This window comes from Mesoplodon mirus, assembly GCF_964341445.2.
Source record: "Mesoplodon mirus genome assembly, chromosome: 4".
Taxonomy (NCBI): Eukaryota; Metazoa; Chordata; class Mammalia; order Artiodactyla; family Ziphiidae; genus Mesoplodon; species Mesoplodon mirus.
The window spans coordinates 55,459,803-55,473,372 of NC_138979.1; the positions used below are offsets into that span (position 1 = coordinate 55,459,803).

General features: G+C 35.3%; 1 protein-coding gene across 1 annotated transcript in view; it reads right to left on the reverse strand.

Annotated features, from left to right (window-relative positions):
• Nucleotides 1–1,087: 1,087 nt before the first annotated feature.
• Nucleotides 1,088–13,570, reverse strand: part of CLPX (caseinolytic mitochondrial matrix peptidase chaperone subunit X) — a 35,601-nt gene continuing 23,118 nt past the window's right edge. Inside the window, exons 8-14 of the mRNA XM_082619110.1 lie at nucleotides 13,406–13,570; nucleotides 12,478–12,566; nucleotides 11,333–11,497; nucleotides 7,865–8,164; nucleotides 6,148–6,240; nucleotides 4,757–4,863; nucleotides 1,088–2,757 (exon numbers count right to left, since the gene is read on the reverse strand). Of these exons, the coding sequence (XP_082475236.1) occupies nucleotides 2,667–2,757; nucleotides 4,757–4,863; nucleotides 6,148–6,240; nucleotides 7,865–8,164; nucleotides 11,333–11,497; nucleotides 12,478–12,566; nucleotides 13,406–13,570 (1,010 nt within the window). The 3' untranslated portion in view covers nucleotides 1,088–2,666. The remainder of the gene's footprint in view (nucleotides 2,758–4,756; nucleotides 4,864–6,147; nucleotides 6,241–7,864; nucleotides 8,165–11,332; nucleotides 11,498–12,477; nucleotides 12,567–13,405) is intronic.

Sequence of the window (13,570 nt, forward strand, 5' to 3'; positions counted from 1 at the left end):
GCTTAAAACCCTTTTAATAGCTCTCCGCTACTTTCTGCATACAATTACAACTTAACCTGGCATACAAGATATTCTGTAATTTTAAAAAAATGTACGGAGTACCAAATATATGAAGCACCATGTAAGTGCTGGTTATAGTTAACAAAACAGGCATGATCTTCATGCTAGTGGACTTAACGGTGTAGTTGGAAAGCCAAGTGAAAAATAAGCTTGGGGGTTTGCTATAGAACAGGAAATACTAGGCATTGTTTAGATGCTTCTGGGAATGTTTCAGAAGGAAGGAGACCAATAATGTAGTAGAGATACTAACAAAAGAACCGGAGGCCTTAAGAAATGAGAGGGGATGATGGGATCCCCTCATAATAACATGGAGTGACTGAGTTTTGATAAAAGGGATCCTTCAGCTGTAACTGGAAAGAAAGGTTGGGTGCTGAAGCAGATACATTTATAGATTTGACGGTGGGAAGATGAGTTCCATCTTTTGATGGTTTCTCAATGAAAGGCAAAGTCTTCAGCAAGATGGAGAGGGGAGAAAATACATGAACTGGTCATCTCAGAGTAGTAACATGAAGTTGTACTGGTTGCCTATTTCTCAACTCCTAAATCTCCCTAGTTGTTTCACATTTCTGAGATTTTGATTTAATTTTCATTATTCCTTTCTGGAAAATTCCTACTTGTTCTTCCAGATCCATCTGGGCTATAACCTTTTGTGCCACACCTGGTACCTACCTCACTTCCATTATTATAATGCACTGATGTTTGTATTTGCTTCCCCTACTAGACTAGTAAACTTCTTGGAAAGCTTGGTCTGTATTCCTAGTGTGGGGCCCATGCAGGATATTTAAGTAAGGATTTTCAATCAATGTTTAACATAAACAGACTTTTTGTCTGTGGAATCTACAACTAGGAGAATTTATTAGAGGAATATGAATGTGTCAGGATTAACAGTCTCTAGAATAAAGCCACTCATGATATCTGTGTCCTTTTAAAAATGGCACTGCATTATGGACACACCACAACAATGGCTTTCATTTAATCCTTTTGTTTTATTCAAATGCCAAAACAAGTTTCAAGATACAAATCGTAGTTATACTCAGTTGTGTTTAATTTAAAAACATCAATTATGCTTTAACTTTCAAAACCAAATGTAAGTTGTTGTGACTAAAATGTCTCCCAGTGCATTTCTGGAGGACTGCCTTTAATGTATTTAGTAGCTACTCCAATTTTCACTCTACAAAAAGGAAAATGATGAGGCTGTAAGAAAAAGATAAGGAACAGTTATAATATGAAAGACTTCCTGAGAAGAACTTCAACCATTACTAGGGAGACCAAGAAAGATAACCAGTTTCTGTTCTATACTCTAGCAACCAGGCTTAAACACTTTGCAAAAGTGCATTTCTGGTCCTACCCCAGCCATAAATAGATATCTAACATCTCTTATTACATCACAGAAAACCCAATTTCATCAACAAGATGTAGGATTTGCTAATAGCTTAGGGTTCTTTTCCTAAGAAAATGGGGGCGGGGGCAGTAAGAGGAAAACTCGAGTTTATAAACTAAAAACTGAAAACAAATGTTTAAAGGTACTCTGATTTAAACAATTTCCAACGAGGCTGAACTGAAGGGACAGTATAGGAACTTCTATCAATATAGTGGGAAAGAAAAAAGTTTAAAAGGTACCCAAATATTTTAATATTTATGGAATCAAATGAAATAATTTTCACTGTTAAGTCCCCCAAATTTCCCCCACTGTTTAGTTTTCTTATATAATGGAAGTTAATAACATATTTTAGTATGAACACATTCCCTTCTGCTGATAGCATAGATTTTCTTTAATATTCTATGAAGCCAAAGAATTAGACAAATATCCAGCACCAGAAAACAACAAAAAACTAAGTACTTTAGGTAAATGTATTAGGATATTTTATTTAGCTCAGCACATGGCTGTAATGCTACTTTTAGAATTAGATGTAGTCTTTTTCTGAAGATTTAAGGCAGACTTCAATTCCATCTGCTCACTCATGGTACTAAAATGGACCAAAGATGGCAAATCAGACAAGTCAGCAAGAGAATGGCCTTTTTTTATAGTCCAATGGGGAAGTTTAGTGTCATGCATTAGTGGATAAGACTAAGAATACAGCTAAACAAATCATCAAAATAAGGTTCTTCGGGGTACTTTTTCCATGAAATCTTTAACTACTTGGAAACTACCTATTCCAATTTTTAAGATGAAAAAAATTCTAATATTTTCAGGAAACAAACATGGGTAGAAAAGGCTAAACTAAAGAATGGCATCCCAATCTTCAATTTTAAAGAATTTATTTTCCCATTTATAGTTACATTATTGTAAAATCCACAGTTATTGCAACACCTGCATTGCTTAAAAGAACTCCTAGGAATTTTTTTAAAGCATATTTTTTAAAAACCAAACCAAAATAATGTACATTTTGTCTCTGAACATTGTGTCATTAAAGTCCATGTAATGTCAGTCTGTATAAATCAATGTGATGTTACATTATATACATGATCTGATTTTTATCCTAAAAGCTTCTGACCATGTATGATATCCAAGATAGATCCAATGCTTTTAATGTCAGACTGTAGAGACAGTTACGATCCTAAACAGAAGAAGGAAAACTTTATATACAGGACAGAAGTCTGACAGTTTAGCTGTTTGCAGCATCTGCTTGACGAGGCCATCCTTCTTCTTCAACTCCAGAGTCATACTCCTCTTCAGGGGATTCTTTCGTTGGAGCCCTATAATGAAAAGCCATCAGTGTTTTTTGTTTTTTTAAATAAGAATTAGGGGTAAACACAACTTCTCAAAAAAATGAATAATAAAAAATTAATCCATTTAGCTAGAAATGACATACAAAGAAGGAAAATATTAAGAGCACTTCTAATACTAAGATTGCTTAATGGTAAAATATGGGAAACATTTAGAGCACACAACCAAAAACTACAAGTAGTTTTCCCAAACAAATTTTTTACTGAAATAAATCAACAACAAGGCTTCAACTGTGAAGGCCTTTCCTCCAGCAAAAAAGTAGAATCTATTATTTTAACGAAAATGCTTGACATTTAGCATGTCAATGGTAAAGAAGTGGAAAGCTTCTGATCAAACCAATATGACTCATATTAGTCAAAATTATGATCAGACCACCACAATTCCTTTACATATTAATATTAAACAATAAAAATGAGAGATTATATCTCTTTGAATAAGTAAAGGTTGTTCAAAACCAATCAACTGGGCTTCCCTGGTGGTGCAGTGGTTGAGAGTCCACCTGCCGATGCAGGAGACATGGGTTCGTGCCCCAGTCCGGGAAGATCCCACATGCCGCGGAGCGGCTGGGCCCATGAGCCATGACCGCTGAGCCTGCGTGTCCGGAGCCTGTGCCCCGCAACGGGAGAGGCCGCAGCAGTGAGAGGCCCGCGTACCGCAAAAAAAAAAAAAAACAAAACAAAAAAAACAATCAACTGCCTCATAAGTTACCTTAGAAGATAAGCATAAAACATACGTTGTGGCAGAAATCTAATTTTTATGTAGGTAACATTAATGTCAAGCACTGTTTAATAAATATTTATTGAATAGATCTGGGTCAGTAAACTACAGCCTGCAGGCCAAATAAAGCCCATCATTTGTTTTGTAAATATTTATCTGAACACAGACATGCTCATTCATTTACGGACTGTAGCTCTAGTGCTATGAGGGCAGAGTAGCTGCAATACAGATTGTATGGCCCTGAAGTATTAATCTAGCCCTGTACAAGACAGTTTATGGACCCCTAGAATAGTTAAATAAAGCAGTGAAAGATAAGTCAAATTTGTCAACTGATAAGATACGACTAAGAGAAAAATTATGTCATCAAAGTTTTGGTCTTATGTGGGTCTTTCCTGGTGGTCCAGGGCTTAAGAACCCACTTTCCAATGCAGGGACACAGATTCAATCCCTGGTCTGGGAACTAAGATTCCACATGCCGCGGGGCAACTAAACCCGTGCTCCGCAACTACTGAGCCCACACACTGCAACTACTGAGCCTGCACGCCACAACTAGAGAGCCAGAGCCCACGGGACCACAACTAGAGAGAGGCCTGTGCGCCACAATGAAGAGCCCTTGCACCACAATGAAAGATCCCACATGCCGCAACAAAGATCCCTCATGCCACAACTAAGACCCGACGCAGCCAAGTAAATAAATAAATATTTTAAAAGTTTTGGTCTTATGAAAGACATGAAACAAGTAATTCATAAATTACAGAATTAGCAGCAAAGTTCATTTAAGTCTTTTCATTTGGATTACTTTTATATCTTTTTTTGATACTTCTTCCTTTAGGAGAAAAAAGTGGAGACTAATTTTTTTTTAATATTTATTTATTTGGTTGCACCAGGTCTTAGTTGCGGTAGGTGGGCTTCTTGGTTGTGGCATGTGAACTCTTAGTTGCAGCATGCACGTGGGATCTAGTTCCCTGACCAGGGATCTAACCCGGGCCCCCTGCATTGGGAGCGTGGAGTCATCCACTGCACCACCAGGGAAGTCCCAAGTGGAGACTAATTTTGAAGATCAATTTTCAAGATTCAAAATATCATTTTATAAACCAAAATTAGAAAATTTTTCTACAGAAAACTTGAGATAACTGATTCCTTTATGATTTATAATGATTTTTATACAATTTTATGACAGACCAATAAACCATAGCAATAAAGAGCCTATCTTAAGCTTTAAATCTGTTTTAGTTTGACAATACACTTTACCGGATGTATCCTGGTTCCTTCTTTCCTTCTACTACTTCTTTGTCAACCTCCACACATACAATATCAGAATTAGGGACTTCGAACATTGGTTCTAGTAACAGCTTTTCCTAAAGAGATAAAAAAGTAATGAATTACATGGAAAACTGAGGTTACATATAAAATGCTTGTATTCTATAGGTTATCAATCAAATTCATCAACTCAACAAATATTATGGAGTCCCTGTTATGCACCAGTAACTGAACGTTGAAAAGTCAATGTAAAAGCTTTCATATTCTTCATATTAAAACAGCTTCTAACTAAATTCAGAGAGAAGTCATTCTATAAGGGAAGGCTTTTTGTCTGTAGTTCTGCCTACTTAGGTCACCATGAACATATAAAAAGACTGTACCTTCATTTTGTATGTGATTCAGATGTTACTCAGAAGCATTCCTGACATACTCTATAACCAAAGGAGGTCAACTAGTAATCCTTAATTTGAAAACGATTTAATCCTAAATCATCTCTACCAAGCTATGACTTCAAACAGGCATTCGTCTTAAGTGCTGCAGTAGATCTAAAGTTATTTACTAAAGAAAACTAGTTTTGCCTATGAGTAGGGGCTGGATTATATTCCATCTTAAGGAAAATACTGGTTGAGTACATCAAATTTTCTAAAAATGTCAACTATATCACCTGTTCTTCTAGTTTACATGCTTATAAATCTGTCACAACACCTGAAGTCCAGGCCTTCATTAAAGAGTAAAATCTCAAATTGTGATGGATGTGTAGTTCTAATCAAAAAGTCCTACTGAGATGAGAGAAGTAATATTTAGCAGTGAAATCCTCAGAGAACAGAATATGTGCTTGCTTTGGGAGCATGCAGGGAAATAGTAACCCACTGTACAGCCAGACCTGGGAGAGTAGGGGAGAGAACTCTAAGGAAGAGGGTGGGTGGTGACTCAAAGTAGGCTGGGTCTCTAGGATTTGTAACAAAATAAAAATAGTGAGTTCATAACATACTGAAGAATTTAGGGGTAAAATGCCACAGTATCTACAACTTAATTTCAAACAAAAAACAACAATGAGGATTTCAATGATTCTGAGAAGGCACTCTGGAGCTTAAGTCAAAAGGCCTATGTAGAGTTTTCTGAAATTCTCCTTCCCATGATCCTGATTTCCTCTATTTCATTAATCATATTAATCATATTAACTGTATGTCCTTTGTTGCAAACACCTTGAGTTCCTTTTTAGAAAAAAGAAAAATATAATATACTGTGACCAAAAAAAAAAAATCACAAAAAATATTAGACCAATTTTCTGGATGTATTTCCAGAGGAAAACATCGAGGTTTAATATTCTCAAAATTCAGACCAAGAAATAATCTAGTTTCTGTAAATTTATGCCAACTTACCATTATGGACCGGAGGCCTCGTGCACCTGTTTTTCGTTCTAGTGCCAATCTGGCTATAGCTTTCAAAGCATCTTCAGTAACATTCAGTTCACACTACAAATATATTCAAAAGAAATAACTCAGATAATACTTGATGATATTTTCCTAATATAACCATGCAGTATTTGATCTACTAACTATTACTACCTACCACCATTACTGGTCTTTTTAGAACAAAAAGAGACTAATGCCCTGACTTTACTGGTAAAGAAATAAGTTCCAGAGAGTTAAGTACACTGATTCACTAATACTCAGAAACACAGGGTCAGAATCTTTGTGTCTTGACTGACCCTATCCCCTTTCAGACTAAAGCATTTTTAGACTATAACTTCATTTCTGGAAAATATTCATTTTAAAGAGTGTTACTAACCCTCTCATCCTATAGAACAAAGGTAAAACTTTAGACAAGTCTCTCTAAATTACCACAAATTCCAAAACTTACTGAGAAGTTAATATACCCTCCCAAAATCAAAATACTTTGGAACATCAGATTTTATAAAATCTTGGTATTAAACAACTTTTGTTTATTAATTTCTACATCCAGAAAATGTAAATTTTAAGTGAGGTAATTATCTCTCATGGTGCTTCAGAACCTTGCCTTCAAAAAGCACTTGTTTCTATGAATTAACCTATGGGAAGGTATCAGTATGAATCACAAGTTTGTCCTTAGTCCTTGAAGAGGTTTTCTACATTAACATGGATTTTCTAGGACTTTATTCAACACTTATTGAACCCCTGTGTGTTTATATATTAGAAACTGAGTGATGAATCAGACACCACCTTTGCCCTCAAGAAACTTAAGTGTATTGGGTGGTGACAAATTAGCAAAAGAGCATTTACAGCATAGTGTTTGCACATGGTGCTAAGAGAGCATCAAAGTGGGGGCATCTAAATAAGGCTAGGGGACCAATGAAGGATTTTTAAGGAGGGAAGTAAAATAATTAGCTTTGTGTTTATTCATTAAGTATTTATTAAGAACTTAATATCTATTTGTTGGACACTGTGTTCAATAATTTTAAAAAGATCCACTCTGGAAGTAAAGTGGGAGATGATAATATTTTGGTGGTGGTGGTCAGAGATAGACTTTAGACAGGGAGACCAATTAGGAAGTAAATGCATGGGTCAAGGTGAAGAATGATAAAGGAGATTGACTTGAGGTAGGGACAGTGGCAATGGAGGGAAGGAGACTGATATTTTGAGACACTAGGTTCAGAAAACACAAACATTTGCTATCTGATTAGATATATGGCTCCAGGTGTTGGGCTGCAGAGAAGTAGATGTGAGAGCTAACTTTAGAAAAAAGTATACCTAGTATGTCACAATGAAAGCATTTAGAATATCAAGGCTGAAAAGACAATCCTGTGTGCCTGGCTTGAGGGGTTAGTGGTAGGCTGCTAGCACAATTTCTCTCTATATATATCCTTGGGCTTTAAGCTACAATGTCGATTTTAATTAAGAAAAAAATAAAGCCAATTCCTAAGTGTCTAATATGACACAACGTGCCTTCCCTGATTCCTAGATCCGTATTTAGTGAGGAATAGGCTGGTGTTCCAGATAAGTATTGCTTTTTTTTTTTTTAAGTATTGCTTTTTAATTTGTTAGGCTAACACATGTAGAGTTTCAGTAGCAAAAAAAAAAACCCCATAAATTAAGTAAGTATAAAAAATAAACATCTAACCTTATCCATGCTGAATAAGGCCTGGTACTGAGGAATAACAGCATTACGTGGCTCAGTTAGTATTTGTACAAGTGTTTTCTCATCTAGGCTATGTAAAGGAACTACCACAGGCAACCGTCCCACAAACTCAGGAATCATGCCAAATTCAATGAGATCTCTGGCTTCCACATGACGTAATAAACGATCTTTTTCTTCAATGTCTTGGTGAGTATTTGATTCTCCACTTCGATTGGCAAGGTCTGCAGCAGCTGCAGCCCTTCTGCCTTTTCCCAGATTAGATGGTGTTCCAAATCCAAGATACTGCCAAAGAAAAGACAGGTATTACAAATAACAGAATAAAGCTGCATCGTGCTCAGCATTTTACATGCATATCTCATGCCTTCTTCAAAACAGAAGAAAGTATTATCATTTATATTTTACAATGAAGAAAAAAGGCTTAGAGAGGTTAAGTACCTTGACCAAAGCTCTCATTGCTGCTAGTGGTAAAAGCCAGGATTCAAACTCAGGTCTATCTGCCTTCAGAATTGAGAACCTAACCAACTCTCAAAGAATGAATTCTAGTAAAAGTAGGTAAGTAAGAACTGTGAAGGGAAGTCCCTTAGAACTCATACAATGATGTTGCAGGATTTTTCTGAGACCTCTAGACTAGTGTGGCTTCCAAAATGTGCAAGAACTGTGGAAACAGAGATAGTAATTATTTTGTAACCAAAGTCAGTTTTGTAATACTGTAAACAGGAGTAGTGCCTATGGAACAAGCAGACTTAAAATTATCCACAAGTGTCCTAAGTCATTGCTAAGCATTCTATTAAAATCGTGATTTGGGGTTGCATACTATGAGTTAGAATATCCTATGAGTTAGAACATCCTATGAGTTAGAATAATTTCGATTTTATAAAGAACATGTAAGGACATCAAACAAAAATGGTAACTTTGCTGCAAAAAGTTGTGTATCTAATATGGATCTTGCTTTAGTCAATATAAAAGAACTATACTCCAGGCAACTGTCCGAAGTTTAATTTTGATATGTCATACAACTTTTGTCAAAAGAACAAGTACATGATTTATGAGAAAAGAGCTAAGTTAAAAATCCATTCCTGATACTCTAAGCTGTGTATGTGGACAGTTAGTGTATCAGAAAGCAAAATACCTTTCATTCAATAATTTAAACATATATTAAGCATTTATTATATATACAATATAGGCATATATAGTAATAAATATATATACTCATTTATTATATATTGGATACACATTTATTAAGCATTAAGCATTATTATAAAACACTGAGGATACAGACCTGAAGACAGCCCTTATCCTAACCTAAAGGAACTTATTTACAGTGAGAACACATGAAGGTATTAAAGCATCATAGGTGCAATGAAGGACAACTGTACAGGAAACTACAGCAGTGGAAAGAAAGAAAAGAGGAATACTGGGGACGGAGGGTAGGAGGTGACCAAGAAAGTCTTCACAGAGGAATTGCCTAATCATTTAACAGACTGAGTCTTAAAGAATGAACACATATTACCACCCAATACACTTCTGGATTTGTTTGAGCAAGAAATAAATGTTTATTGTGTTAAAAAAAAATGAACACATATCTGCCAACTGGACTGAGGTGGGGAGGACATGAGCAAAGGCAATAGGAATAAAACTTAAGACTGCAAGCAGTTTCATATGGTTAGGAAGAGGTAGAGGTATATTATTTATATTGTTCTCCTGGCTTTCAATGAGGTTTGGTAAAAACAGTAGCCAAATGGATGTGTTTAATCCCTATAAAATCACCGTTGCAGACTCTCTTATGTCTCTGTCTTCTTTTCCTAAAAATCTATGTGACAGGGACTTCCCTTGTGGTCCAGTTGGTGAGACTCCACGCTCCCAATGGAGGGGGCCCGGGTTCAATCCCTGGTTGGGGAACTAGATCCCACATGCATGCCACAACTAAGAGTTCACATGCTGCAACTAAAGATCCTGCATGCCGCAACTAAACATGCCACAACGAAGATCCTGCATGCTGCAACTAAGACCTGGCACAGCCAAAATAAATTAAAAAAAAAATCTAAGTGAAAAACTCTTTTTTAATCTTTGTCTCTCATGAAGACATCATACCCTTCCTCTTTCAGGCAATAAAAACTAGCTCACGATTTCTCCCTACTTTTCATTAAGAAGTTCAAAGCTAAACAGAGTGACTTAATTTCCACTAAGTTAAAATGACCTAAACCTTCCTTTTACATGTTTCTGATCTCTTTACTAATAATACTTTTAATTGTTCTTTTCTAAATGTTTCTAGCTTCAAATTCTTTTTGGAAGTATGAATTATAAATAAATATAAGAACATGGTCCTTGCCTTTGGTTACAGAATTTTGAATATAAAGTTCTCTCTCTCTCTTCCCCACCCTCCCCCATCTGTCTCTCTCAAACGCATGCGTGTGTATGAGGGCACACACACAAAGAAATAATTTCTTCTAATTTATTAGGCTAATTTATACAGAATTTCAAAAGCAAGAAAAACATAAATTAACTAATATGAAAAATAAAAATCTAACCTTATTGAGGAATAACAGCACTGCCTGGCTCAGTTAGTATCTGTACAAGAGGTTTCTCATCTAGGCTATGCAAAGGAATTAACACAGGCAACCATTTATTAGCAGCGTTATTTTATTTATTTTTTTTACTACTACTAAACTATTACATTAGTAGCTACTACTACTAAACTAAAAACTAAAGTAAACTACTAAACATGCAAGGCCAAGGAGACTTAAAGCAAACAATATAGCAAAGAGGTGATCTATGATATATTCATTTACGTAGAATATATTATATAAAAGGTATCATTTGTGGCTATTATGTAAAACACAAAAGCATGGAAAACAGGCATGTTTTTGGGCTTCTTGCCACTATGCTGACATTACATTTTATCATAATCAATCAATAAATAGGTACTGGGCATGAACTTTGAGGATATGAAAAAAATAAGTTCCAGTTAAAATCAAGGCTTATAAGAATGTTTAAGAAACATCTATAAAACTAGGTGGGATCACAACCCTTCCCCCAACCTCCAAACTGCTTTCCTCCATTTGTGCATGTCAGCAGTGATCTATGAAGACTCTATGGACAGGAGCAATGGGGACAAGCTCTTTATTGGGCTCCAGTGAATTGGGCAAGAGAAATGAGTAGAATTTTTATTGATACAGCAGCTACCTCAAATAATAAAAAACTCCTTAGATGAAATATAAAATTGAAATCATCAAGTTATACTTTAAAAACACCCATATATAGATGATATTTAGAAATCTTCCAAACTATGAAATTTTAAAAATAACTAGGCATATATTTCTGGTATACTCCAAGAAAACCTAACTCATAAAAATCCACAACTGGCAGCCAGCAGATATGAGATTAGAAACTGAGGGTCCATCCTCTAACTGCAAATGCTTTCTCTCCTAGTAATCACTCAGAAAAACTTACCTTTTCATTTTTTCTCCTGCTGATGATTCTATCCAAACCATTGAAAGCACCAGACGCAACAAACAGGATGTTTGTTGTATCAACTTGTACCGTTTCTCCACGTAGCTTACGGGAATTCTTTTCTGGAACATTGACTATTGTGCCTTCTAGTAGTTTTAATAAGCCCTAAATAAAGAATAAATGATTTATGGCATCATCATATAAGTGTATTATTTATTATACTTTAGGTAATGGGATTCAATGGGGAAAATAACATGTGGTTATGGTCAATGAGCATAACTGAAGAAAACTCCCACATTTCAATAACTAACATGAAAATCTAATATACTATCACATTAATTATTCATAAATTTATTTGGAATAGTTATAGGACTCCTGATGCATTCAGGAAACAGTCAACCCAAGAGGTTGTTTTTGATAGTAAAGACATAGTTCTGACATAAAGATAGAATTATGGCTCTCTAAGATGTTATCCAACCATGGTGGGAACATTCAAAATTTGAAAATATTTGAAGATTTGTCTTTCATGCAAATTAAAATTCTATTCTACTCCTAGTGTTAAACTTTGAGAATACCTATATATTGAGATGCCTTTATAAAAAACATCATCCAGCACATTTTATAAGTGTAACTGTACCTGTCTATGTCTTGGTCAAAAAAACAAAAGCAATTTTCCTTACCCTGTAGTTTATGTCATAATTAGTTACCAGTAAAAGGTCAAGTTGCCCAATAAATTATTATGACTTTAAGTATGACTCTATAAGGCATAAAACTCTATTTTATCTTCTAATTAAGTGCAAAGAATAAGATACATGTACATAGTTCATTTATGTCTAGTTAGAACCAGAACTTTCTTCAAGAGTCCTCTAGAAATGTTTAACTGGGCCTTCGTGTAATAAAACCAACAAAAATTATATTTCATTTATTTCTTTAAAATATTTTTAATTTCCTAACAAAGGTAATTTGGTATTTAAAATCGCCAACAGCTTTCTCTTAGGACCTGAACTAAATGGTATATGGAGTTTGGAGTGGGAGAAATAAACAAAACAGAATCTAATTGAATGTGAAACCAAACGTACAATATTTGGGAGGTTGATGTATTCCCTTCCTTTTAGTGGACTTGAACAAAATATTCAACTGCTTACTTGCTGAACGCCTTCTCCACCTACATCCCGTAACTGATGAATGCCTGGCACACTGCCAATCTTATCTACTTCATCCAGAAAGACAATTCCTATAATTTAAGGAGGATTCTATTTATTTATAATATGAAAAAGATATACACAAGATAACTCAGCTTTAAACGACTAAGTAGCTAGAGAGCAAGGTTATTTAATCTTTAACACTTAACATATACAATGGCTTAATACTATAAAAATACACTGCTAGCTTTCCCACTCATCATTTTGTGCAAACGTTTTATAATTTATTCTATAGAATATCACTTGGGTATAATAACCAATTCTCTATGACAATAGTTATCTACCCCACTAATGTTTTCAGGTTCTTTATTCTACGAAGCTGAGATAGAGGCATAGTGTGAAAGCAGAAGGTGGATACAGGGCTGGTATTAGCAAAATTTTAGCTTATTTTTTCCCATCTATATTCTTGTCTTAAAGGAATTTGGACAGGAAGCTGTCAAGCTCTTCGTGTAAACAAGGACAGATGATAGATAGGGAAAAGAGGAATGCAGCATCTATGACATCCCCTAAGTCAACAGCCTAATTTGTTTCTATATACATCTTGCACTCTCCTGCACTTGTCCTTGTCCCCTCCCTTACCCCACCCCAGCATTATGAGTATATAGAGGAAAGTCAGAACAGGAAAAACAATGATAGTATTAAGGATCTAATGGAATAGTCATTTAGCCTGTTTTCACCCTAGTAGCCATATTATAACATTAAGGCAAAGCAAACTTTGTGGCCCTTAGTATGCTAGAAAATGTTTTAACATAGCTACTTTTATATAATTATAGAATTTTACTCCTTGACTCAAAATAAAAATTATATTCTCTTGTTATTAGACTGCTTCCCCAACAGACTGTATCTGGGGACAAACTACACTGAAACATACCTTGTTGTGCTTTTTCTACATTATAATTGGCATCTTGGAGCAGTTTGGCAATCACAGATTCAATATCTTCACCTACATATCCAGCCTGAGTCAGAGTCGTACAGTCACAGATAGCAAAAGGGACATCAAGGCATTTAGCTAGGGTTTGTGCCAGAAGAGTTTTAC